Source organism: Adiantum capillus-veneris, chromosome 5 (assembly GCF_014529385.1).
Source record: "Adiantum capillus-veneris isolate H3 chromosome 5, ASM1452938v2, whole genome shotgun sequence".
Lineage (NCBI taxonomy): Eukaryota > Viridiplantae > Streptophyta > Polypodiopsida > Polypodiales > Pteridaceae > Adiantum > Adiantum capillus-veneris.
Genome location: NC_140935.1, coordinates 73,640,406 through 73,668,143, shown reverse-complemented (window position 1 = coordinate 73,668,143; position 27,738 = coordinate 73,640,406). Strand labels below are relative to the sequence as shown.

Genomic DNA, 27,738 nt, shown 5'->3' with positions numbered 1-27,738 from the left:
GACAGCAGCAGGCTGTTGATTCCGGTTTGCTGCAGCGCTTGAGGACTACAGCAGGCTGTTCATTCCGGTTTGCTGCAGCGCTTGAGGACGATAGCAGGCTGTTGTTTGCAATCTCGAACTGCTTACTACAGCGCTTGAGGATGACAGCCGGGTACTGCAAGCGCCATCCGTTTGCTGCAGAGCAGCCACGAGTATGAAAATTTGTAGTCTTGTTTTATGTTTTACAGTAGAGAGGGTTGTGCACGGAAGGCAATAGCTAGTACAATTTTGTCTTATGCGTAGGGAGTTGATCCCATGGGATTTCACGAGTTAGAGAGGTAGACGAACAAGCACAAGCGATCGTTTTTGTGCATAGGCATTTGCAGGTGGAGCATCCTGTTGTTTGCACCCGTCAGCTATTTGCTGCAACAGTGGACAACGACAGCCAGGTATGTACATACTGCATAATATCGTATGTGTATTGTAATGGTAAAGAGAATCGTCAAAGAAAATGAAAGCAATAGTCTTTTTTTGCTTCCCTTGTTGCCGCGTGTAGGACAGCCTCTATAAACGTGCATACCATCTATTGTTTGCTACATTGGTTATGAATTTATGGATAGTGCTACTGCTAGTGCATGTCGTAGTTCAGTGGGTTGTATCTTTAGAGTTGTTGTGAAATGGCAAGGATGAAGCATCTCGCCAGGTCAGCAGACGTTACTCCCTCTAGTTCAAAGAGACCTCAAGGGAGGCCTAGGCTCTCAGAACAAGAGAGAATGGCTCGCACAGAAGGCAACAAACCCAAAAAGATGCTTGAGCTGAGCATAAGAGTGTCTACAGGCGGTAGTGATGTGGATGTTGCTCTGTTTCCGAGGTTGAAAGCCTTTGTGGAGGAGGAGGTGGTCGTCGGCATGTGCTCGATCGAGCGTGGCAGCACCGTCTTCCACCTCCACTTTCAAATGGTTGTTCGGATCATGGCGACTTCCATTATTGTAGTGAGCAAGAAAATAAGAAGTACCTAGGATGGGATGTTGATAGTCCCGTTGGAGCAAACATTCTCTGTCGTGCCCTCAAGCAGAAGAATATGCATACCTTCCATGGTATACTAGGGTATTGCATGAAAGACATGGATCAACCACATTATGAGAACTTGGATCAACAAGGGAATCGAACTGTACACACAGTATGGGGAGATGAGCTAAAGAATAGGGTTTGTCTGACGCATGCGAATATTTTTTATCGTGCACTTATGTATTGGAAATTCCACTTGAAGCACCCAATTGGTAACAACTTCTTATCGACATTGCACCATATGCTAAGGTCTGGCAAGTACTATCCGTCTTCCTCGTGGATAACACCTTTTCAGGGGCGTGGAATGCCGTTGAAAAAGATCAAGGCATTATGGAAGACCATGATTTTCCCTTGTTCTACAACATATCAGGATGTGATTGATATTTTTGTTCTTGATGAGGCTTACACGAACGTGCAGCCTCACATCGATTGGTTTCTTAGAAGGTGGCAAGAAACCCACAGGTACATTCATTTGTTCCCGTTAACATTACTTGTGCTACAATGGTAAATGTCACTGCTAACATTCTTAATTTTTTGCAACTTCTTGTCGGCGACCAAGGGAATTGGCCAACATCTCCTCAACAGGTCAATCCTCCAAGGGTTGCAGAGAAAAACGCAGTTGCCTATCCGACAGATGGTCATGAAGGACTAATTGGCAATCCTTCAAGTTTAAAAGGCAAAGAAAAGGTTGTTGTGCTAGATAGTGAAGACGAAGAGGATGCATCTCTTCGCACAGATGCTCGCGAGGGATTCATCGGCAACCCTTCAAGTGTAAAAGGCAAAGAAAAGGTTGTTGTGCTGGACAGTGAAGACGAAGATGATGCACCTCTCAACGCAAACTTCATTCCACTCTTCACTAGAAGAGGATTCACTACTACTGCTAGTTAAAATGATGTATATAATATGTTACGATCACTTCCCTGGCGGCTAGTGTTGTTGCATCCTTCTCTGAAAGCCTTCTTGATGTTTTGCAGGCTCGATGGAGCAATCTAGCCCTCTGGATAGTGCAGAAACATGGCCTCCGAAAGCGCCTGCATTGGACGAGGATGCAACGCTCGACAGACTCCATGACGTACTCGTGCAAATGTGGCGCCATCTACGTGGAGACACTCATGAAGACTCGACTACTCTCCGCACTTTTATTCATAATTTTGTAGACAATTTAAAAAATATGATTAGTGAATACGAAGTCAATGTAACAGACGTATAAATCTTGCAACTCCAAGAGCAGATACAATGCTTGCGCACTGAGGTCACATCGTTGAAGGTGCAACTGAACAGGCTTAATGTGATTGTGACCAGATTGAATAATATTACTAATAAATTTTGTTGTTGATACTCTCTGTAACTCTGTTTCTCACAACTTGTACCCTTCTCTTCTTCCGTTAAGCATTCTGTACGTGTTTGTTGCGAACAAAATAATTTCGATCTCTTTTACAAATGTTCTATGGCATGCGTTATTGATCAGCGGTAAATTAATGGATATGTTTTTCGTGTTAAATGTCTTTTTATCCTTGTGGTCTTTCGTGAGGGTGTCCGATATGTATGGAACTTGTCGCTTTTTTCACCTTGTACGCTCACATTCCTTTCACCTTATAAAGATGCCAAAGAATCTTCAATGTAATCAATTTCTTTTTTGCTCTAACAGTAGGAGCTTGACAGTAGGCATCCCATCCTTGTGTTTTCAAGAGCTTTTGTGGTGTTGAAACTCACCATAATTGAGAAAAAGCACACAAGTGGAAGATGATACTTGCATGCATAAGATCATCGCTATGTGTGTGGCTTGAAATTTTCACAAGCTAGTGAGGCCTGAAAACATCCTTGTACGTCGATGTTGGATGATGATGAGGCTATGAGGCCAATGAGCTTAAAAATAGCCCCTTTTGTTGTTCATGAGAAAAAATTTAGCCAAAAGAAGATCTTTGCTCTTGTTAGTAGTGAGCTAAAAATGTTGTCGAGAGAAGCTCCTTGCTATTGTCCATAGTGCACTGAAAGTTTTAGCCAAAAGATCATGAAGGTCATCAACTTTTTAAGAGCATCGAAGAGTCAAGAGTGATGATTCAAGGCTCGATGAGATCGTTGAGGTCAAGCCTCTATGCTTGCATGGGTGTATAGGGCCACTAGCCAACTAGAGAGTGAAGGAGAGGCCGTTGGCATTAGGAAAATCTTGGGGTCTCAAAAGGGCCCTCTAAGGTATTCCATGTCATCACCTTCCCTCCAAATTGGGAATCTAGCAATTTTCTTTGGCAAATGACCTCCAAACTTTATGGAGGTTGGAGATTTAGATTCTACTCATAGCAATGTTTGGGTAAGTCTTTTTTCTTAAATGGATCATTTTCCTCCTTGTCAAGAAGCAAACATTAAATACCAATAAAGATTAAGATTTTGAACTATTTTATTTTATATTTTATCAATTTTTATTCCCTGAACCATGGTTTGCAAGCGACTAACGTCAATTTTCAATTGGCTTTAGGTTGAGTTGAGGTGAACAAACGTTGGTGGATAGGGCTTGGAAGTGGGAGGTGGGCACTACATGGAAGATTCTATTTTGGCTACTAAAGTTAACGGCAACAAGCTATCCGGTGAGACATGGGTTGATAGGGTTTGTAGTGGACGGTGGATGCTTTATGGAAGATTCTATTTTAACCACTAAGTCAACCGTAACGAGTACAATCTAGATCTCCAACTTCCACAAAGTTTGGAACTCATTTGTGAAATATTAATCGAACACCCAATTTAGTGGAGTTGTTATAGCCTAAGTGCTCTAACTTTGATTTTGTTTCCTTTTATAAAAAAAAGAGCCGAATGCCTCCTTAATCGTTTAAAACCTATTATTATTCTAAATAATTATAGATTGGGTACCCCATATTCGCTTAAAATCTATAATTATTCTAAATAATCTTTCCCATAATTGTAGTATGTCATTCTATTGGTTGAAGAGATATCACTTAGGGCTTTACGGATATTATCTATAGAATGACGAAGTAAAAGAAAATAACAAGAATAGAATGATCTACATACACTCCTTCAATACCATGTTTTGATATTAGAGATACACAAGAAGAAGAAGAGTATTTTAACGTCGTGGAAAACTATCCCAAGAGACCTTAAAGATCTATCCGACAAGGAGAGTACTCAAGACCTGTTGTTCAAGAGAGAAATGGCATAACCAATCTACCACACCGGGGTGATAGAAAGGTTATACAAGAAACGAGACTTAGGCAGAAATAAAGATACTAGAATGCAAACAAGTAAAACAAATGTGATACAAGCACTCTAATTGGAGCTACAAGATGTGAGCAAAGATAGGGCCATTTATATAAGGGATAGCCATAAGTGATCAGATAGGCTAAATCAGGTAGAACAAAACAGTCTCAATAGCCTTCTCTAGGACTACCCATTCCATTTTAGTCTAACCCAAACTTATACCCAGGTTTTTACATGAATTGGGATAATTTGTAGTGGCGCTCAAACTCTTTCCCATCAAGAATAACTTTCCCGTCAAGAATAACTATTGAAGCACCTTCACCAATGAACTAACATTTGATGATGATAGTATATAGGAGCCAAAGTGTAAACAATTAAGCAATAATATGTCTAGATTTATTTTTTAATCACAAGAAATGTTATTCATGATTTGATTCTTTTCATTTGTGTTTAATTTTCCTTCTCTCTCTCTCTCTCTCTCTCTCTCTCTCTCTCTCTCCCCCCTAGGGTTTCGCCAAGTCTCTGCTGTCAACACTCCCCGCTGAGCGCAGGGCAGGGCCTTGTGGGGGGGTTATGCTCCAGCTTTTGCTCCCCTCAAGCCAGAACGAACAGGTCGGCCCCGCTCGAAGCCGTTGCTACGTCGTCCTCGGCACGTTGCCCAGCCCATCAAGCGGCACACAGGCCTGCAGCTTCAGCAGCACCACTCTATCGTCCTCGGCAGTCTGTTTGCAGCTCGGCCTCGGTTGTCCTCGGCACACTGCCCAGTCCGTCGAGGCCCTCAGCAACGGTGGTCACGAACAACAGCAGCAACAGAGTCGCCCTCGGCAAACTCTGTTCGCCGCCTTAGCCCGTCGCCCTAGATTTCAACCACTGAGTATCTTTTTTTGTGGGTTATGTCTTTTGACCCGTAGCACCGGTTCGCACGCAGTTTTTGCAACAATGACTACTCCATGTGCTCACAAAAGCTTTCTTGTTGTGACAGCTGCCCCCAGGAAGGACTCTTTCGCCCGCCAAGAAGCCAGAATCTCGGCTCTTGAGACCCAAATACAAGAGCTCATTAGGGAAAACGTAGCCCTCAAGAAACGCCTACATAAGCTCGAGGTCACAAAGGAAGAAGAGAGCCAGGCTCTCCTTACAAAAACACGAGAGGTTGAAGCCTCCATTGCGGAGTCTGTCACAAAGGTCCAAAAGGAGGTTCGAGAAGTCAAAGAAGGCATCACACAAAAAATCGGCACCAAGTTAAAGACCGCCCTCCAAGAACGCCAGCTACGAGAATCCTTCGGTCTTAAAGTAAGGATCGGAGGGCTTCCATCACCATGGTGCACCACTGAGGACACTCTCCAAGAAGCGATTATCAAGCTAAATGACACCCTGCGGCCAATCACTATTGAGCCCAACACAGTCTCTTGGCTCAATGACACAAACAGACGCTTGCCACCTGGGCAATGCACACTTACCTTCAAGGATAAAGAAGAGCGGTTGAGGCTTTTACGCCAATCCCGCCTCCTCAAGGGAACTAATTTTTGGATTGCCGAGGAGTTAACTACAAACCAACTCAAACTCAAAGCAAGCGAGCTCAAGAAAATGCATGAGTCTCGTAAACAAGGAAAGTGGACAGTCTATCGAGATGGGCGAGCTCTCATTCAGGATTTTTGAACTCCCAAAAAGACCCCGTTGCTACCGGCAACAATAACCACTTAGGATTTTCCCCCCTTGTTCTGTCATTTTGTCCCCCTCCTTTCCATCTTAGGATACGCGGCTCATGTGTCCGTTTGTATGACTCCCTTAAAAGCTAGTACTCCCACATCGAGTCTTCACACCCACCAATTGAGTTGTACCAGTCATATGATAGAGCTACCATTATAATTTGTGTATTTGGTCCCATAGGTCATATTTGACCTCTGAAGACGATTATCAATCTATCTATTTATCTCTTTGTCTCTAAATTATATGACATACCTACACTCTCTAGGTTAGCACAGAGTGCACTAAAACTCACACAAGACATAGTTATTCACCTTAAGAAGTATGTAGTATAAGCATTTTGTCTTGTGTTCTAATGTTTTGAAAGAATTTTTATTTTTCTTAGATTGGGGAGACCTAATGCGTGACCACACAAAAAATTGCGAAAAGGCTTAGTTTTAGGTATAGTTTGCAACTATGCCAAAAGAGGCTTAGTTACAAAAAAGAAGGCTCACTTACTTTGACATGAGCAAATATTTAAACCTACCCCTCCCGTGACCACAACGTAAGGAGAAACATAGGATGGAAAAGGTAAGCAAGGAACTACACGAAGAAAAAACAACGGAAAGGATCACGATGGTTTTCTAAAACAATTAGAAAGTAATAAAATCTTTAGGTTGAGTTTAAGTAGAATTACATAAGGTGAAGCACTATTCAATAATGTTTTTTTTATTAAGCCATCGAGTGTCCTCTTCGCAAAAAAGCAAACCAAACATACAAGTAATTTTTTTAAAATTTGTAGGATTTTTGAGCTAAGTTTTGATATCATTGCATCGGTTTTTCTTTTTTTTTATCATGGTTTGCTCATTAATATATATATATATATATATATATATATATATATATATATATATATATATGTGTGTGTGTGTGTATGTATGTAGTATAGAACTTACTATAATTAAGATGAAATAAAATTATCCATTTATGTAGTATAGAACTTACTAGAATTAAGATGAAATAAAAATATCCATTTAATACTTTAAAACCAAAATAACATTTAAGGTAAGTCTCAATCATCACTGAAAACATTGAAAGTATCCTAACCCAACACATCTATGAACCAATGGTCCACAATTGCACCCAAAATGTAACCTTTTTACAATGGGTCTCAACAAAACAATGTGAAAGTTTATTATGGTCTACATAAGGCTATGTGAGAGAAAACAAATAAAATGTAAATAACATTTAAGGTAAGTCTCAATCAAGCCATTTTTTTATGTTCTTCTAGTCGGTACTCGCTACTCGCAAATGGTTTATATATTATGAAAGGGTCCCAAAAATAAGGTAAATGGTGCACATTGCACATTAGTATTTTGAAACAAAATAAAACAAAAAGGAAGTAAAATAAAAAGACACATTAAAAATCAAAACAAAAGAATGTTTTAATGCTTTCAAATAAGCATACAAAAAAAATAAACAATTTAGTGAAGTGATTTCTTTTTTAAATCCTCAAATGAGAGAATCGTTTATCAATACCTCAGTGTTTGAGAAAGATGCGTCTGAGCTTAGGCTTAGGCCAATTGAAAATTGAGATTAGCCGATTGCATTAAAGGATGGCAAAGGAGAAAAAACCTGATAAAATATACTAGAAAATAGTTCGAATATTTTGCAAATTTAAACATTTCTACTAGTATTTCCATTTTGTATTTGTATAAAGAGGAAACTTACCGCTGAGACAAAAAGGACTTTCTTGAAGAGTGTATCATAAGATCAAACTCCTATGAATATTTTGTTTAATGTTTTGATCTAGAAAAGTCATGTTCAAGCATGCAAAGAAAGCAAATGCTACCTTGGAGAATAGTTTTCTATTCCAAAGTTTTATCTTTCTATTCAGAAGACTTTTTAATCCCTTAGGGATACTTGTCTCTCAAAGAAGGTGATGTAAGGAAACAAAAAGGACAACAAAGTTATTTTGCAAAGACCCTTGCCATGTGGCGCTCATCCAACCAAAGAATCCAACGACCTGAGTCTTGCAACAACCTTGCACAATGAACCCTATGGTCTTCCACGGGCCAAAAAACATGTGTGTGTGTGTGTGTGAAATTTATTATAATTGTGTAAGGTGAAACTTCACTTTAGCATTCTAAAACAATAGAATACAAGAAAAGTAAAGACAGGATGTGAAATGAAAGGTAAGTCTCCATCATGCACTGAAAACTATGAAACTCTCCCTAACCCAGCCCAACACTAAGGGTTTCTTTTAGAAAGCCAATAAAACATGCTCTCACCAAGCATCTCTCTATAGAGAACATAAAGTCTTTTGACTTTCCAATACCTCAAGCTTTTTTTCTTTTTTTTTGCAGAATTCACAATGGTGAGTGAATTATATTAGCATAAACAAAAATTATTTAAAAAAATCATGCTCCTGTCAATTCATGATGTCTCCTAGGAATCATAGATCCATCGGCTGCTGACAAAGGAGCCACCCCAAGACACTTAAAAGAGAAACTTGGTTGAACATAGCCCATTCTAGAGAGAAGTTGCCAGAAAGATTAATAACAAAGGACTACGATGACTGGCCAGTTTTCGGATAGCAGCAGCAGAAGTTGGAAAGGAACAAACCAACTGGCCTCCTAGTTCCACCTTAGTGGGATTGAAAGACTGTTGTCCACCAATAGAGCTTTAGAAGGACTATATAGATATTGACTACCTACCTGCGAACCCAGATTCAAGTGGAAAGCATGGCTGTAAATGATCTCTTCCTTGGTGGGAAGATGTTCATGAGTCAAGCGCTACTAATTGGCTCGCAAATTGTTAGATTTTTCTACTTCAAACATGTACAAAATCCCAGGAACTATCGAGTCTTTGAGAATGCCTTGGAAACAGTTAGGTTCACAGACATTATACAAGAAAGCAGGGAAGTGATTGTTGGCATTGGGAAACAAATGAACTATGATGAATGGAATAGGGAGATTGGTGCCACATTGACTGATTAGTATTTGGGTCACAAAGGATGCTTCCGGCCTTAGATAGCCAAGGGGACCAGTGAGTTATAGAGTTGTGAAAGTACCTAGTTATCTCTCCGAATTCCAAAGCCTCTGCTGCTCTACTACGCTTCCAAACTAACTCGCTCATTATGTCCCCAAGCTTCAGGTAAGACCACCGAGGGGAAAGCAACTTGTCGTGCATCCCTTTACACTTGCATTTCCATGCTCGCAGGCTTAAGATCATCCTAGAATTCTTTCAAAAACTTAGTAGTCAAGCCATCCCATCTAGGGGCCTTCTTTTTGCCTAAAGCTTGCAACATGTAGGAGCATTCCTCCATGATGAACACCTTCTCCAACAGGTTGGTGTCTGATTGGGACACTCCCAAGAAGAGTAGCTCTGGCTTCATCCACCTCTGGGGAGCGCTGGCCTATAATCTGTCGCTCGTAAGTGATCAATTGAGCTATTTCCTCTGGGTCCTTGACATCATTTCCTTCCCCATCGATGAGAGAGTGAACAAGGCCCCGAATTTTCTTGACTTTGAGGGCCCTGAAGATGTGAGTTTGATTAGCCTCCTCCGGTTGGTGGAAGGTTTCAATGCATAATATTATGGCCTTCCTGACCTCCTCGAGCTGCTATTTAGGGAATTCACACTTAGCTTCCAGCTACCTTTTTTGCTTAGCTTCAGAGGCCGACCCTTCTTATTTTTTAGAGTTTAGTAGCTCTACTTCATTAGCAAGCTACTTCAGGCGTCCTAGCATTATTTCTTCCTTCTAGGACCTGTAGTTTTGATTGCTTTTTTAATATTCTAGGCAAAGATATCCCAAGCCCTAGGGATTGCCGAATCCACATCTTTACGAATCTTGGTCATAGCTTTCAAGGCCAAGCTTTTGAAGAGAGAGTCTTTAAATAGGTGAGCCCCTATCTCGTCAGTAACTTCTTAGACCCTTAGGGACAATGATCTTCTCCTTTGGTTATTTTTAATTTCATGTTTAACGGCAGGTAATCCGAAACACACTGTAAGATCACCACCTTCATTTTGAGCAATGATGGAAACCAATCGGCTTGATGAGAGCAGTAGCAGCAACCTAGTCGAGATGCCTTGCCAGCATATTGCAAATTGGTGTATGTGAAACCTAATCCAGTTTTGGAACCCTCTTGCATAGATGGGTGTACACGCATTTTGACAAATGTTATTAGACTATGGTCTGCATATAGTTTTAGGTTAGAGGAGTCCAACGAGCCATTCCCCATGTCGATCGGATTCTCGGGTGGGCAAATGTGCGACAGTTTCATCCAAACTGGAACCCCATGACCTAACTTTTTAATGAATCATTCTATTGGTTTATTTGCTTGGTCTGGTGGACTATTTGCCCTACCTAACCCCTAGCAGGTTAATAAGTCAATATTCTTACCTATAAAGGGATAGCATTTTTTGTCAGATTTGCTAGCGCTAGCAAACAATAGAGCATCCCCAGTGTTTTTCTAAAAAATCAACCAATGTTTTGGCAAGTCTCTTCTAGCCCTAGCGTTTTGAAAATTTCCTGCCTAGCACTTGCTAGAAGCCTGCAGATCAGCCAGCGTTTTCAATTTTCAGGCCATTCCGTCGTGGGTGGTGCAAGATCTGCTAATGCTAGCCTTCCCGTTGTGGTCCGATGCTTCGGCAGCCCACCGAGCCTCCCCTCAGCCATTCCCTTTCCAGCATCAAGTGCTCCATTGTTGCCCATCATCACCGTCATTGAGATCTGGGTTTTCAGCCCCGCTTTACGCGAGAGATCTGATGCATTTTATGTCGCAAATCTGGTTTTGCAGCTAGCATTCAGCCCTTCGTTCCTCTCACATCAGGAGTGCAATTCAGCCCCAAATCTTCCCCTTGGTGGCCATCCGCAATCCCACATTGAGAAGGATCTAAAGATGCATCAAATCAGTCCCAAAGGTGCCTCATCTTGAGGATATACCGAGGTAAAAGTCATCATTCAAGGCAGTAGAGTCTGCACTTGAGGTATTGCAATGTGTGTACATACAAGGACACAATCTAAAGCAAATACCACATAAGCAATGGTGTGGGGGGCCCTTTAGACGGTTGGTTGGGACCCCATCAGTGTCACTCTCCTCTTCTCTCTTTCCCTCTCCCTCTACACATCTTGAGTCATTAGAGTCTGCACTTGAGCTATGCATTGTGTGTACATTCCATTTACACAATCTAAAGAAAATACCACATCGGCAATGGTGTGAGGGGCCGTTGAGAGGGTTAGTTGGGACCCCATCAAGTGTCACTATCCTCTTCTCTCTTTCTCTCTCCCTCTACACATCTCTACTGCATTCTCTCATTCCCTCTCTTCGGGGAAAGATAAAAGGAGCCATCATTCAAGCAAAAGAAATCACTAACGCAAGGAAAAGAAGTAAAGGATTTGTGGAAGTGTAAAATCTAGATCTTCACCATTTCAATTTCACTGCACCTAACATTGGTATCAGAGCTTTGATGATTTTGCACTAATCCATTGATTTTTAAAATATTTTTTTCTCTCTTGTGTTTGAGTGTGTTGTAGCGTTTTGCCCAAGGAAGCTTCTCTCACTTAGGGAACTGCAGGACCTACTATTGCGTGTAGGACCGTGCGCCTTGAGCATAGGAAATGCAAACACTGTATACCGGGGGCTACACTTGTGGTGCGCCTGCAAGAGGGTAGTTGACTTGGTGTGCACGCTCGACCACCTTGACATAAAGAAATCCTAGCATGGATATTTGCAGCCATAGCTTCTTTGACATGACAAATCGCATCATTGAAGACATGCATAGGAAACACAAAGATGTTGGATGCAAGTATCAAGATTTGTTAGCAGCCTATGAAGACAAAAGCACCTTCCAGATCAGCCTATTAGCCTTTGAGTGTTGGCATTGTTTCGAGAACCACCTCTCCCATCTTCTTGGAGAATTCCTCTGTTCTAGAAGAGTCATTGCATCGTCATCAATCTATACACATCTTTGGCAGCACATCAGGTCTACACCATTCGCATCGTCTTAGCAATTGATAGCAGGCTAGAGGGATCTCCTACGTTTTGCGTGTCAGATCTATGTTTTTGCAGCCAACATTTAGCCCTTCATTCCTCTCACATCGGGAGCGCAATTTAGTTCCCCTCGGTGGCCATCCACAATCCCACATCAAGAAGGATCCAAAGGTGCATCAAATCAGCCTCGAAGGTGCCTCGTCTTGAGGAGTTACCGCGGCAACCTTCACCATTCGAGTTAGTAGAGTCTGCACTTAAGGTATTGCATGTATATACATTCCATTCATGCAATCAAAAGCAAATACGACATCGGAAACAGTGTGGGGGGGCCTTGAGAGGGGTGGTTCGGACCCCATCACGTGTCGCTCTTCTCTTCTCTCTCTTTCTTTCTCCCTTTACACATCTCTACTGCATTCTTTCAACCCCTCTCTTCAAGGGCAAGTAAAAGGAACGATTTGAAAATTCTCGCCTAGTGCTTGCCATAAGCTTGCAACTCAGCTAAGCGTTTTTATTTTTTAGCCCATTCCATTGCGGGTGATGCAAGATTTGCAAATGCTAGCCTTCTCGTTGTGGTCCAGTACTTTGGGAGCCCATCGAGCCTCCCCTCAGCCATTCCCTCTCCGGCATCGAGTGCTCCATTACTGCCCATCATCGTCGTCATCACGAGATCTGTGTTTTTAGCCCTGTTTACACGAGAGATCTGATGCGTTTTACGTCGCAGATCTATCCTTTTGCAGCCAGCATTCAGCCCTTCGTTCCTCTCGCTCATTTAGGCCCATCTTCCCCCTGGTGGCCATCCGCAATCCCATATCAAGAAGGACCCAAAGGTGCATCAAATCATCCCCAGAGGTGCCTTGTCTTTAGGAGTTACCGCGGGCAAAAGTTATCATTCGAGTTAGTAGAGTCTGCACTTGAGGTATTGCATTGTGTGTACATTCCATTTATGCAATCGAAAGCAAATATCCACATCGGCAATGGTGTGGGGACCCTTTAGAGGGTTGGTTGAGACCCCATCGGCTCTTCTCTTCTCTCTCTTTCTCTCTCCCTTTACACCTCTCTATTGCATTCTCTCATTCCCTCTCTTCGGGGAAAGATAAAAGGAACCATCATTCAAGCAAAAGCAATCACTAACGCGAGGAAAAGAAGTAAAGAATTTATAAAAGTGTAAAACCTAGATCTTCACCATTGTAATTCCGTTGCACCTGACATAAGATCTTTCATCGATGATGAAGTCTTTTTGTTTGTCATTCCCCATAGAATATTGAACAAGGGAGGACTATGAAGATGGAGGAACTTTGTTTGGCCTTTTACTTTGTCAGGAATGAGATCTTCCAGAGATCCATCCCTAATTGCAATATAAAATTACTAACCAAGTGTGTTAATGAAGATAAGTTCATATTGAGCATTGCTTAATTGATTTCCATCTATTTAGTGGGATGTAGAAGTGCATTGAAAGCTCGAATGTCAACTAAACCATGATCACTGTTAAAATCGTCTACCTCGTCTATTCACACATCCAACAGAGTCGCATCCAACCCCAAAAATTGACGATTTTCAGAATCAGCCGTGTGATTATCTGAAAGAGGTTGTTCCGATGACATGGCTGAGAACTAAAGGAGAAAACCACTTCAAAAGAAGGAAGCTAACATCGCCTTTTACAAAGAAAATACAATTTTGTAACTCCTAAATGTAATTACAACTTTCTTAATGTTTATTTAATCCCTGCACAAAAAGCTCAAAAAACTAATAAAAAGTCAGTAAAAGACAAACTCTTGTTGCTACCGACTTCTCTAAGGCTACCAAAATCATGCCGCAACTGTGTTGATCATTTGGGATTGGGCCAAATATTTCAAAAAAAGTCTGGGAAATAAGCATAAATAGCGTGCCTTTGGCTCATGGCAGATCTCGGATGGTGGCGACCAGAAGGGCAGGGCGTCCAATTGTGATACAAAAAAAAACGTGGATTTTTGTGCACTTTCACCATCGGCTTTCCACATCATTGCAAGCTAACTTGACCAAAAATTTACCTGGCCAAAATTAGTAATTTAGCTAATGAAATTAGCACGGTTTGGACGGTATAAAAGCAAGAGCTTAAACACTTGTGGGTAAGGGAGTTCAACAATGAGGAGAAGAAGAGAAGGGTTTAAAAGGGACTAAAAGAGAGAAGAGACCCACAAGGAAGAAGAGATCCATGAGGAGAAGGGCATTCACTGAAGGGAATCCAAGGTTGTTCAAGTGGGAAGGAGAGATAGGACACTCTGTAGAGAAAGAAAGCATGCATTCAAGAGGCATCTTCCACACTGATTGGATTCAAGTGTATTTTGGTCAATACTCTCTCCCAAGTTCTTGTAGCTAGAGACCCGGTCCGGTGCCTATCCAACGGCTTAACTAGCACAACTTCTTCGAGCGAGAGTCATCTATGTTGGACACCACCTAATAGAGGCCTTTAGGGGCTTTAGAGGGCTCCCCCATAGGCTCTGTATATTGGAGGGCCCTCAAAAAATTTAATAGTTGCATTTTAGAAAACAAGGTGAGGAGTCACAATGGCATGTTGAAGGTAAGGAGGGAAGAAGAAGATTTATCAAAAGTAGGTCTTAAACACTTGTGCAATTCTATTGTTTTGACATAGAATTGTATTGTCCATATACACATATAATTACAAACTAGCAATTCCAAATCGACCTACCAATGTGTTTGGCTCTCACCACTGCTTTTGACGACGGATTATGGATATAGGAAATGCACTTTCCCTTTGTCCCCACCAGTCCTCCACACACAACATAGAGATGAAATGGTCAACAAATAGTGAGGTTAAAGTTTCTGTAAATGTGGAAAGAAAAGGGGATTTTTTTTTTACATTTAAAAGGAAAAATGTGGAATCACCCTCTTAAGCTGGCACTTAATTTTTCCAAGCTCCATGAAGAAGTAGTAGAGATGCCTTGTCTGTTACAGTGGGCCCACTTAAACAACAGGGAGAAAAGATCACATTGGCATTCTAAGATGAAATAAAATAAAAGAATTAAAATAGAAACAACAAAAAAAGGAGACCTCATTACAAACTAAAAAGTACATTTAATAAGCATAGATAATAATTAAAATAATTATTTAAGAAAATGTAGGTGTAATAATAAAAAAGCATTTTCATGAAATGTCAATTAGGAGGTCTTAAATGATAAGATTCTTTCACAAATTGAAATATTGCAATATTTCACATCATGGGATCAAGATCCTATGAATGTACTTCTAATGTTTTGTTCTTTAATATTTTTAAGCACTTCAAATAAACAATGACAAAAAACAAGTCAAGGAAGCTTTAAATGAAGGTACCAAATTACAATGATGGAAAGACACATTTACAATTTAAAAGGAAGATATAATGTTTATATTACTTTCTTTTTTCGCGCCAAGAGGACACATGTCCACCATCGGCAATCTCTACATCAACGGCTCAAAATTGCACCATTTCTCCACCACCCGCGTATGGCCTTCTTCAGGCCAATAACACATCCCCATAGGAAGCAAGTCACATTTTGAAAGGTCCAATTTGGGAAAAGGACAAATGGGAAACCTAGTGTAGGAGGTCAAAAGGTGGAGTCACCTACAATACCAAGTCATTTCTAGAAAATAAGGGCCCTTTTGTATCTTCTTTGCTTAGAGGAGTTTTGAAAATGCCCTACATTTTTAGAAAAGATAAAGGGTGTATGGGGCTACCTCTCAGGATTTAAAGGTCCCTCAAAAGTAACTTTAGAGGGCCTATGGGGGAGCCCTCTTATAGGGGCTTTGTGCAAAAACCGAGATGCACAAAGCAGGAGTAGACACTCCCTTTCAATGCAACTCGTGCCACAAACTCAGCCCATCCATGCTGCCCTTCTCCCCCCACAAGCAGATATGCACGTGCAAGTCTTTCGCTAAAAGCATGTCATGTGTGCTATAAATAGCATCGATGGCTTTCCCATACCCAAAAGAGACCATGACTGCTCTGATACTTCTATAGAGACTAAGCATTGAATCGCACCTTGTGCGAGTGGGAGTAGTGGGAAGAGAGAGAATACCAAAAATAAAGAAAGAGAAGATTAATCATGGTTTGTAGAACCCCTGCTATGATTCCTTTAATACCTCTGTTATTTTCTTGTTGAAGCTCGTCTTACCTTGTTTTGTGCAACGGCTTCCCCGATCAAAAATCTTGTAGCAAGCGAGACTCACTCTATTGCTTTTTCTTCTCTCTCAACTTCCTTTGGGTGCGACCCACATGCATCCTCCACCCCTCTCCCCCTGCTCATACAGGGTGCGGCTTGGCCCTAAGGAAACCGACATGCTATTCTTCACCCAACCACCTTTTCTTATAGGGCCTTCTGGCCTCTATCTTTAAGAGACCCCTAAAGCTTAGCACATCCTTATCCTTGGCCTAAAGCCTTGTCCCACACTACAAAGAGACACTAGAAAGCAATGTGTGACAATAAAAATCTAGAAAGACGGATTTAAAGTTTGCATAAAAGATCTAATGAAGTGGAATGAGGTGTTGGGTTGATATGGGTTGCAGATATGGGTTGATATATGGGGCAAAGAGTATAAAACATGACATGTAAGAGCACAATTGGCTAGGCTAGAGATGATGATCTTGATGGATTTTTCATACGATAGATTACCATTCACCCCCTACAACTAGATTGGTCTCACATTTGGCACCAAGAGGCATACGACAACACACACATTTTCCACTCTACAATTTTCTAGAGAGAAATAAAAAAGGAAATTTTCTCAAAGTTTTATCATAGCATGAAAAAATGGCATACAAGTTGCTTAAGATGTAAACAAGGTGAAGAGGCATGAAGGCGTGCTAAGTTAAGGGGGGACAAAGGAGAGTAAGTTCAAATAAGTGCCTACAATCATATGAAAATTTTGTTGTGTTTTAATATAAAATTGTATTATATATTTTTTTAAAATGGCTCTTACCGGTTCGCACAAAATAAAATACATTAATTGAAAGATGCCTTCAAGATTTCTTCTATCCTCATCACCTAGCCCTCACTTCTTGCTCATGTTGCCAAAACCTTCTCTCGTCTGTGTGTTGCCCTACCTCTTGACGTGCCCCTACCAGCTTGCAAATTTGCCTTTCCTGTGAGCTTGCACCAAAGGTTCCCCCACCATTCATGGACTAGCACCTACAGAGCCGTCCCCCACATCATCTCCACTATGCCCATATCAAGGAAGGATGCAAGAGAGAGAGAGAGAGAGAGATACATAGATTTTATTATCGTCCTTGGAAGTCAAATATGGCCTACGGGACCAAAGTTACATGTGATGTAGTATGTGTATGTGCTCTGTGGCAAAAAGAGAGAGAGAGAGAGAGAAGAAGAAGACGAAGAAGAACAAGAACAAGAACAGGAAGAGATTGTATTCGTCTATGCCTTATGAATCGTCCTTACCTCTGCACTGCAACGACAGAGAGAGAGAGAGAGAGAGAGAGAGAGAGAGAGAGAGAGAGAGAGAGAGAGAGATTCACATATGCCTTATGAAGCATCCCTATATGTGCTCTGTGGACACACACACACAGAGAGAGAGAGAGAGAGAGAGAGAGAGAGAGAGAGAGGTCCCTTATTGGGAGCATGGCCTCCACATGTCCTACCTTCCCCTTCTCAATCCTCTACCTCTAAATCTCCTCAGGCATCTTCTCATGATCTCCACTAATGGACCATTGTTTTAGTGCACATTGCACCTCTTCATTTTGAAACAAAATAAAATAAAAAGGAAGTAAAATATAAAGATACATTAAAAATTGGAACAAAAGAATATTTTAATGCTTTCATGTTATATAAAAGATAGATTTAATAAGCATAGAAAATAATAAAACACTTTAGTGAAGTGATTTTTTTTTTAATCCTCAAATGAAAGGATCGTTTATCAATACCTCACACAGTGTTCGGGAAAGTCTTTTTGCCTAAGTGGCAAGTTTCTTGCTTCTTATGCAAATGCAAGCTCGAAACACTAGTAGAAATTTTTAAATTTGCAATATCTTTGAACTATTTTCTAGTATAATTTATCGGGTTTTTTTTTTACCACCCTTTGCAAGTGGCTAAATTTGATTTTCAACCGTTTGAGGGCTAAAGCTTATAAGGCACACCTTTCTCGAACACTAGTTTTAACATCATAAGATCAATTTCTTGTGAATATATTGTTTAATCTTTCAATCTTTGAAGTCTTTTTTCAGCATGCAAAAAAAGTAAATGAAGTCTTGAACAATAGCTTTCTATTCAGAAAATTTTAGCTTTCTATTCACAAGACTTTTGAGACCCTCAGGGACACTTGTCTTCCAACGAAATTTGAACGACCTTCGCCCTTTGGGTACTAAGGCCTTTAGCATGTCAAAAAGGAGAAATGTGGATTGTGCACGAGGCCATTAATTATTGGGGCCCTTTGAAATTTAGAATATTTATAAAACGAGGTGAGGAGTCACGATGGCCTGCTGAAGGTAAGGAGGGAGGGAGAAGATTTATCGAAAGTAGGTCTTAATCAGTTGTGCAATTGTAATATAGAATTGTATTGTCCATATGCACACATAATTACAAACTAGCGGTTACAAATCGGCCTACCAATCATTTTGGCCCTCACCACTGCTTGGCGACGGATTATGGATATGGAAAATACATTTTCCCTTCGTCCCTAATCCTCCGCACACATATGTGCACACATCTACATAGAGGTGAAATGGTCAACAAATAGTGAGATTAAAGTTTGTGTAAATGTGAAAAAAAAGGGAGTTTTTTAATGACATTCAAAATTAAAAACGTGGAATTGCCCTTAAACAACAAGGTGAAAAGATCACATTGGCATTCTAAGATAACATAAAATAAAAAAGTAAAATAAAAACAATAAAATTAATAAATCAAAATAGAAACAACAAAATAAGAGACTCCATTATAAACTAAAAAGTAGACTTAATAAGCATAGATAATAATAAAATAATTGTTTAAGAAAAAGTATGTTTCATAAGAATAAAAAATAAAAAGCATTTTCATGGAATGTCCTTTTGGAGGACTTAAATGAAAGATTCTTTTACAAATCAAAATATTACAATATTCCACATCATGGATTAAATTCTATGAATGTACTTCTAATGTTTTGTTCATTATGGTTTTTTTAAGTACTTTAAATAAACAAAGACAAAAAAAAAAAAAAAAAAAGGTCAAGGAAGCTTTAAATGAAGGTACCAAATTACTATGATGAAAAAACACAATTACAATTTAAAAGAAAGATATAATGTTTACAATACTCTCTTTTTTAAACTCAGAGGACACATGTCCACCATCGGAAACCTCTACCCCCCGATGGTCTTCTTCGCCAATACGATTTATACTTCAATCAACCTTCTTCTCTATTTTATTGCCCAAAAAGTTAAACATTAAGTAAGACGGCAATATATCATATGGCTTTAGCTCCATTGATAAGGTGTTTGAATAGTCCCCGGGGGATTCACTAAGGGTTACCATATGGTAACCCATGAGTGTAAGGGTGGATTCGCACAAGTGGAAAATAACCCCGGCTTACCTTATGTCACCAAACTTTGCCACTCTGCCGATTTTGGCTACCCCCACTAGGCTCACGGGCGAACATAGCAAGCGAGTCCCAAGTATATAGCAAGGTGCCAAATCTAAGTACATCATATTGCAAATGCGCTCTATGGGAAGGGGGTTATAAGGGGGAAAGAAGGTGTAGTTTACATAGAATAGCACCATAGATAGGGGTAAATTTGATGCATTGGCTCCATGTAGGGTGATATCTCCTTAGTATTACTAGTGAATTATCCAAGAATAGTATTAGGCTAGGTTGAGGGTTCAAATACCGTTGGTACAATGATCCTATTCCATGCTAAGATCGGGTTTAGACAAGGGGGCGGCAGGCAAAACCAAAGGGGCGTGCGTCCTACGTGGAGAAATCTCATTCGGCAAAAACTTCAAGGCTCATTTTCAGGTCTACACAAAAACTAGCAAGTCTCGCCCCTCAAAAATCATGCGTTGCCACCCGCTTTTCACAACGTGATATGTGCTATGAGGAGGTCGAACTCGCAGCCCCACCACTGGGTTACAACTTACTGGCTACAAATCGCGTACAAAAATATTAGCATATGCTACCACCACCTCTTGTGAACAAGGGAGGAGGAGGAAGATGTAAAGTGATCTCGTATGAACCCGGCCTAATTATACATGTGAGAAAGTGGAATGAGAGGATTGTGTGTGTGTGTGTGTCCTCTCCAGGTTTCACTAAGTAAACGCAATGAATTAAAAGGTAATGATAAGAAGAGGGCAGAACCATCAAGTTGAATCAATGAGATTTTTTGTTCTCAGCCGCTACTTAGTGTCTTCTTTGGTTCTTTTCTTGTCACGCTAGTCTCCCTCTCAGTGCCAGCTTAACAAGGTCTTCTTTTTGGCAAGAAGGTTCCTATGAGGAGGTTCAGAAGAATTGAACAGAGTGCCAAAAGTCTCATGGGATGTCTATTGCAACGTACCCTAAAGACCAGGGAGGACTGGGCATCATTAATTTAACACATATGGCTACTAAGCTTGCCAGCAAATGGGTGATAAGATCTTCCTCAGCCTCTGAGTTCTGGGCTCTGTTAATCAAAAGAAAAGACTAATTTTTTTCACTTGAAGGGTTATAGAGCATGGTTAGATCTTTCCCTCCAAGAGTTACTAACTTCAAATGCTAATTTCGCTCCTAGAGGGTTTGCTCTTGTGTGCAGGTTGTGGAATGCTTGGACCAAGTTGAAGGGCTACTGGTCTCCCCAAAAGCTTGGAGATACTCATTCCAATTTTGGTTACAAGACCCCATCTGGTTTGGTGGTTTGCGCCCTCAGAAGGTTGGGAACTCTCCACGAGGCCCATAAATGCTTTAAAGTTGGCATCATGTGCTGGAAAGATATTTACAAAGATGGGGTCTTTCTTTCTTCAGAGGAGCTCACTCAAGAGTTCAGCCTCTTCAAAGGTTATGCAATAATGATTACTGAGAGGTGTCAGGTCTTCATAAGAAAGCTACAACAGTGTTCTAAGAGTAATCATCTTTCCCTCACACAAATTTGTCTGCATATATATCTTCATAATATTGTCTCTCTCAAGATGGATTCAAAGTTAGTGAATAGGCTAAATAGCAAATGGGTCTTCAATGGAAAGCCAAACAATAAGAGTACATGTTTAAGTGCTTATGGACTTTATCCTATGGCCATCAAGCATAGCTATCTTATGTGGTTGATCCTTCATCAAGGTATCTGCAGGGGCTAAAGCAAAGAAGCTAGGGATTACAGATGGAATCTGTCCCAGGTGCAAATGTCATGAGGAGCCCATTACCCACCTCTTTGTAAATTGTAAATCTAATCTCCTTTTCATAATTGAATTGCAAAAAGCGTGTAATATTAAGGGGACATTACTCAAGTGGAGATCTCTTCTCCTAGGGAATGCAGCTTCATGGTTAATCCACTGTGGACTTGCCTGAGAGGTTTTTTTTTTGTGGCAGATTTGGACATAGAGAAATAAAGCAACTCATGGGCTAAGTCACTCTTCATCTTCAATGCCCTTGGCCATTAGTTTTAGTGGTATCATGAAGGATTGTTTTGGTCGAGGTTTCAAGCTTTCAAGTCAATTAAGAACTGCATAAAATTTTAAGGTGGCAAAGATGGAGGCCGCAAATTTTCTCCTTGTATGAATACTCAAGGATTGCATTGATTGTTAGATATCTTTCCCTATGATGTATTCCTCTTCACTCACTTGTGGTCTGTACTCTTGCAGACGGGATGAGCTTTTTTTCTCCTTAGGGGTAGTTGTATTTTTTCATTTTAATTTTTAATTCAGTTCTTTTAAGGGGGGAAAAAAAAAACTTGCGTGAGCACCTTGCTTGCATAATGAAAACAGCACCCAAGAGGGCGCCGATGGCCAGGGTGACAACCGGCCGCCACATTGCCCTCCCAATTTTAGTCCTTTTGGCACCGTCTTCTTCACCACAAGCTGCCCCCTGCTAATAATTAAGACAAGCACCCACCAAATTCTAATTTAAATATGTTGTTATCCAGGCCAGATCAATAGCTTAAAATTACATTGCAAAATATGATACCATTTCATATTGATCAGATTCATGACAAATAATTTACCTGCGTATGGAAAATTTCTTCATCCTCCTCCACATTTGTAGCGTTTTGAGATGCAATATCTGTATCCACACTGTAAGAATCCATTGCAGGTGAAAGCACTTCTGAGCTTGGCTCTCCATCAGAGCTGCTTGTACTAGCTGCTCCATAGCCATTAATCATGGGTTGAGGAGGATATTGGACTACTGTGTGCACTAAAGGCTGCTTAGTGAGCTCAAAATTCTTGTTATCTGAATATTGTAGCGCAGCTAATCTGTTAGTCTTGTGCTTATTGAATCCTTCATAAAAGACTGTGGTATCAGAATTAGTGGCCTTGAAGTCATTTGTGCTCTTGGAGAGGACTTCTTCACAAGATGAAGACGGCAGCGTCGATAATTTGTGCAGGTTTGATGGGGTTTTGAGGGGCTTGAGTCCGTTAATTGGCTTAGAATTTACTGTGTCCACAAGGTTAGACGATGATGTATCGACTACCGCTTTATCTGTGATGAGATTGTTATTCTCCATTGATGATGAGACATAATTAGTACCGAAAGGGGACCCATTTGCTGAACCCTTTGCGTCAGTCCGCCTCAACTTGTACTGCATGAATGGTGTATTCCGACCGTTAGCACCCTGCAGAATGATGAATGAAGTCAAAATCTTTTAGTCCACAAAGGAATTAGGGGTTTCTTATATTTCAAAAAGTTACAGAATTGCATGTGCAAAAGGGTTTAAAAATGAAAGGTTTATAAAATGTTATGGGCTTATGAAAGAAAAGGGATCTTTTAATTCATGGTGAAGTGTATAGGGCAGAATAGTGCCACCTCCCCCGCACACTCGTCTATCTATAGGGGGTGGGGTTTCCACCGAGACGTCTGCATGACCTATATGATGATGTATCAGCCCCCGTGATGTACCAAATGATATCATTTCTATGCATGCCTATATGAGAGGATATTTGTAAGTCCTTTTTCTTAATCAATTGTCTCTTCTATATTTATATATGAATGCTACATTATTATATCCCCCATCACTGACACATTTGTTGTAGGCTTTGGTTTGATACCTTGATCTGATCAGAGATCTCCATGCTTTCTGCACTCAAATGCTGGGTCAGAGCTTTGAATCCAGCTACCAGACCTACAGGCGCCGCCTCATTATGAGCAACCGAATCGAAATTCGGCACCTGCCGTGGGATCACATACATTATTTAAGGTCTCATTACCTGGAGGTCTATGGCAAAAATATGGATATGGTTTGATAGTACACATGATGAATTCACTTACCTTTAGGTTTCGGGCGCGGGCTTTCTGTGATAAAGCTCTTATGCACAAGCAGACTCTGCGAATGTCTTTCTCTTCCACGACATCCGGTGAGGAAAATAGGTCAACCCCAGTCAAGCCAACTTTCTGGCAAACCTGCGAAATTGATTAATATATCAAATGTGTGTACAAGGATAGTCACAAACAAAAACGGACATCCATCGAAAAGGCCACTCATCAATGACACAGAATTTTCTCAAAGCATGTCTTTATCAGTTGACGTGCGGGCTTTTCCTTATTGACAAATTACCAAAAAGACCATATTGTGCAGACACAATTATGAGCATTCTGATATTGTTTACCTTGAGAAATGTATCTACGTTTGAATATGGAAGGTATCGACCGCTATGTTTTCCATTAGCTGAAGTTTCAGGGAACAATATGCTTGCACCCACCAGGGATTCTTTGTCTCCATTTTTTTGAATAAGCTCCCAAATCTTGGATGAAACTTTCCTCCTGTGAAAGAATGGTTACACAAATTAGCTGTGGATATTTTGCTATGCCGACATACACATCTGAGAGCAATTAGTGTCGACGAGTTTCATGCTGATCAAAGACGAGATGCCCTACAAGATGGCACCATCAGCAAGAAGGCTGGGAAGAGAGACACTTGGATCGTAACGCTCTCCCGCAATGATCTCCAACCAAATTCTAGCTTGTCTCTGTCATAATAAATCAGAGAGTTATGTGTGAGTATATTCTAAGTGATGGACCCAATTCTTTTTCATGTGATTCATGCACAGATTCCTCCTCTTGATCTTCCTTTATCTCAATACAAAGCCAATCTCAGTTCATACAATTCCATGTGCTTTGATACTCAGCCTTTTGAACACAATTACTTGCATAATTAATTACCTGTAGAAACTCTACATCCAGGTCTCTAAAGCGGATTTTGGGTGATGGCAAGCTCGGTACGGAGCCCGACATGCTGATCAGCTACCCTCTCAGCTCAAGAAATAGTAGGCTTCCACTTGACAGTAGAGGAAAAAGTATGGTTTATGGGGCATTAGTATCCATATACTATGGTTGGTTGCTCAAACAAGGAACGAAAGCAGTGTCAATTAGCGCGGCATGGGAGACTGGGCATGTGGGTATATATGCAATCTTCAGCCTCTCTAGACCCAAATTACTCTGTGATGTGGCACCTCTTCATGTGTCCATGTACTCTTATGAGCTACAATATATAAGCCCAGATATGTGTATTTTTGTAGTTCCATCCCCATGGAGCTCAAACACGATGCAGACAGAAGGAAGTGACTGAATATGCAGTGCTGCACTGCTATATATAATGTATGCATATATTGAGCTCATGAATAATTGGGTGCAAGTCATGAGGCTAATGTTTGCAGAGATCGAAACCCATCTCTCGAATCTCATTTTTTCTGCAGTAATTTGATAGAGAGAGAGAGAGAGAGAGAGAGAGAGAGAAGGTAAAGCTTTGCTTTCTGACAGTGGGCGGGTGGTGGAAGGTGATGATGAGCAGGAGGAGAGGCCAGCACACTGGCTATTTAAGTAAGCGCCAAAGGCTAGTTCCACTTTGAGTCTTCGACAAAAGCCTCGGTTCCTTATGATTGCTACATCATCGCGCACGTGCAGGGAGAGAGAGAGAGAGGAAGTAGGCGTACCTCCACACTATCTCGCACGGGTGGTTTCAAATGGGATCGACGGTTGAGGTGATTCGGGTCGCTAGATGCACATTTGTAAATTCGAGACATTTCATAAATTCGGGAAGAAAAGTAAATTCGGGTAGACTTGTAAATTCGGGGCGGTCTGCACCCATGTCCTCACGACCTTCCCACTGCGAGCCATGAGCACTAGCTACTACGCCCGCATGGGTTCGTTGAAATATAGGTGATTTGAGTATGTCATATTGTAAATGTGGGCCGAGTAGTGAATTCGGGGCAAATTTATAAATTCAGACACAACGAGCGTTAGTGGATACAGTAGCCAGAGCTAATGTGGTTAACTACTCCACTTTCAGAAAAATCATAAGTAAATTCGGAAAAAATGTCGAATCTGACGGTCCACGATTGGCGCGGCCCGCGTTTTCCTCCTCCACCATTGATCCCATTTCATGAGCATGCCCGTGTGATATAGTGATGAGGGTAGGCGTACACAAAACTCTTGTAAGAACGCAGTTTAGAAGATTTTAATATTCTAGAGAGAGAGAGCTGAGAGAGACAAGGAAAAGCAAGTGGAGAAGAAAACTCTTGACAAAATATAGAATTGAAACATCAAGTTTTTATTCCAAAAAAGGAGAGAGGATATATTTCAAGGTGAAGGGAATCGTCATGCAGAGACCATTCCCGTAAAACGTGCTCCCCCATGTACGACCATTCCCTTCCATCACAATCAAGGAGAGGTGGCCCAGCGGCGCAACAAATGACCAAATTCCAAGTCCTACGGTGGAAGAATGAGAGGCTATGACACTTTGACAAAACAGCAAAAATTACAAGTGCGAGATTCGGACAACTTATGGCAAGAATCACATTTCTTCCGGCTGTTGATATGGTCAACATGTGTCAGTTGTGCGAGATTCGCACAACTCAAATCTCGCACAACTCATGGCAAGGAGACTCACTTTTCTTCCGGCCGTTGATATGGTCAACATCTGTCAGTTGCAAGCATTTATTCCATTGTTGAATGTGTTGATAAAGGTGCCCCCGACTATGACGATCATACGGACAATCCCCTAGAGATGTTACAGATCTACCTAAAGGACCTTCCACATGCATGCCCGTGCATGCGCACACAAAACAATCTTTGAACTTGAGAGTCCCCCTTCTCATCTTCTTCACACCTTTATACAAAGTAAGGAAATGATATTCATCAACACTTATTGGGATCTAACGTTGAATCTCATTCATTCTCTCTCTCTCTCTCTCTCTCTCTCTCTCTCTCTCTCTCTCTCTCACACACACACACACACACACACACAATACTAGAGGGCTTGTCCTTTATTTTACAAAATCCAAATACATCCAAACACGTAGGCATTATAGATGAAAGGATAGGGAGAACACCCCTAGGATATAATGGTATTACGAACCATAGGGGAAAAATGCCAACAGATGTCACTACAAGAGGTTGTGTGCTCTTGTGACGCTGTTAGCGACGGAAATACACTGGGTTCTTATAACCCCCGGCGTCGCTAAAACCGTCGCTAATAGCGTCGCTATATGCGTCGCTATCGGCGTCGCTATATAGAGACGCTCATAGCGACGGTCATAGCGATGGTTATAGCGACGTTTACACAAAAGTTTATAGCGACGCTACAGAGCCATAAATAGCGTCGCTATGCCCTGCCACCCATCAACCATATTGTACTTGATTCACTTTTTAAAAAAAGTGCAAGGGTAGATAATAGACCCAAAATAGTCATCCACAAGACGCATTGTTTGCAAAATTGACAAGCGTAAAATTGACAATTGTACACATCATAGGCAAAATGAATTGATTGGCAAATGTAATAATGACAATTGTACAACATCATAGGCATAAAGAATTGATTGGCAAAATGAACTGCGGTGACAAATGTAATAATATACATGGTTCAAAAAGACGTATAAAATCCGTCTCATGATACATAAGCTATGAGAAACCCTAAACTAATGCTATCTGGCTACGGCTAAACTAACGTCGTCTAGTCAGACGTCTCATCGCGTCCAAGCGGCGTATCTGTCGGATTCTGCAAAAAAAGACAATAAGACGGCTTTCAGTAAGTATAAACATATAACGACATTTATAAAACAATACAAAAAATAGAAAAGAGTAAACCCTAATACTAACCATGCCGCCGCGAGAACTGAGAATGTCCATCAGGGCGTTTAAGCCCTTCCTGCCTGCGTACTCGCGCTCGTACGGTGTGGGATCACGTCCTGTCATCGACCACTGTCAAAACATACAAAGAATTCATTATGTTAGAATTAAAAAACTCATAAACCCTAAACTATCGAACATAAAGAGCAATGCGAAAACACTTACAAAATCGGCCTCAAATGATGCCCATCCACCGCTCTCCAAGTGGTGCGAGCTCCCTGTCTCTACTCGCGCTGTGGCTGCATCCTTTTGTTGCTTCCACTTGTCGGGATTCTCGCACGCTGCTTTCTTCGCATTCTTCCAATCTTCTTTGGCCAGCCAATCTGGCCTGTTCCACCCATGCTTGATTGCTTTTTGCACTTCGGAACGCTTGTGTTTGCAGTATTCGCGCATTCGAATCTTCATCAGGTCTTCATTGAAGCGTTGATCCCGTGTTGGAACGGGAAACTCATCATGAAGTATGCTGATGACTCTGTTTTTTAAATCACTTGGTACTTCACTCCATTTGTTTAGTATGTAGTGTCTAAACAACTGAGAGCAAAGACCATGCATGCG

The 27,738-nt window shown here is 41.0% G+C and overlaps 1 protein-coding gene and 1 pseudogene across 1 annotated transcript in view; one reads left to right on the top strand and one right to left on the bottom strand.

Moving 5' to 3' along the window:
- LOC147457527 (uncharacterized) overlaps positions 1–24,793 on the bottom strand; it is a 40,895-nt gene extending 16,102 nt beyond the window's left edge. The window contains exons 1-7 of the mRNA XM_086513606.1: positions 24,220–24,793; positions 23,935–24,026; positions 23,667–23,820; positions 23,329–23,460; positions 23,109–23,228; positions 22,067–22,675; positions 21,809–21,930 (exon numbers count right to left, since the gene is read on the bottom strand). Coding sequence (XP_086369732.1) covers positions 21,809–21,930; positions 22,067–22,675; positions 23,109–23,228; positions 23,329–23,460; positions 23,667–23,820; positions 23,935–24,026; positions 24,220–24,291 — 1,301 coding nt within the window. The 5' untranslated portion in view covers positions 24,292–24,793. The remainder of the gene's footprint in view (positions 1–21,808; positions 21,931–22,066; positions 22,676–23,108; positions 23,229–23,328; positions 23,461–23,666; positions 23,821–23,934; positions 24,027–24,219) is intronic.
- LOC147457528 (uncharacterized) lies at positions 666–5,910 on the top strand (annotated as a pseudogene).
- Positions 24,794–27,738: the final 2,945 nt, after the last annotated feature.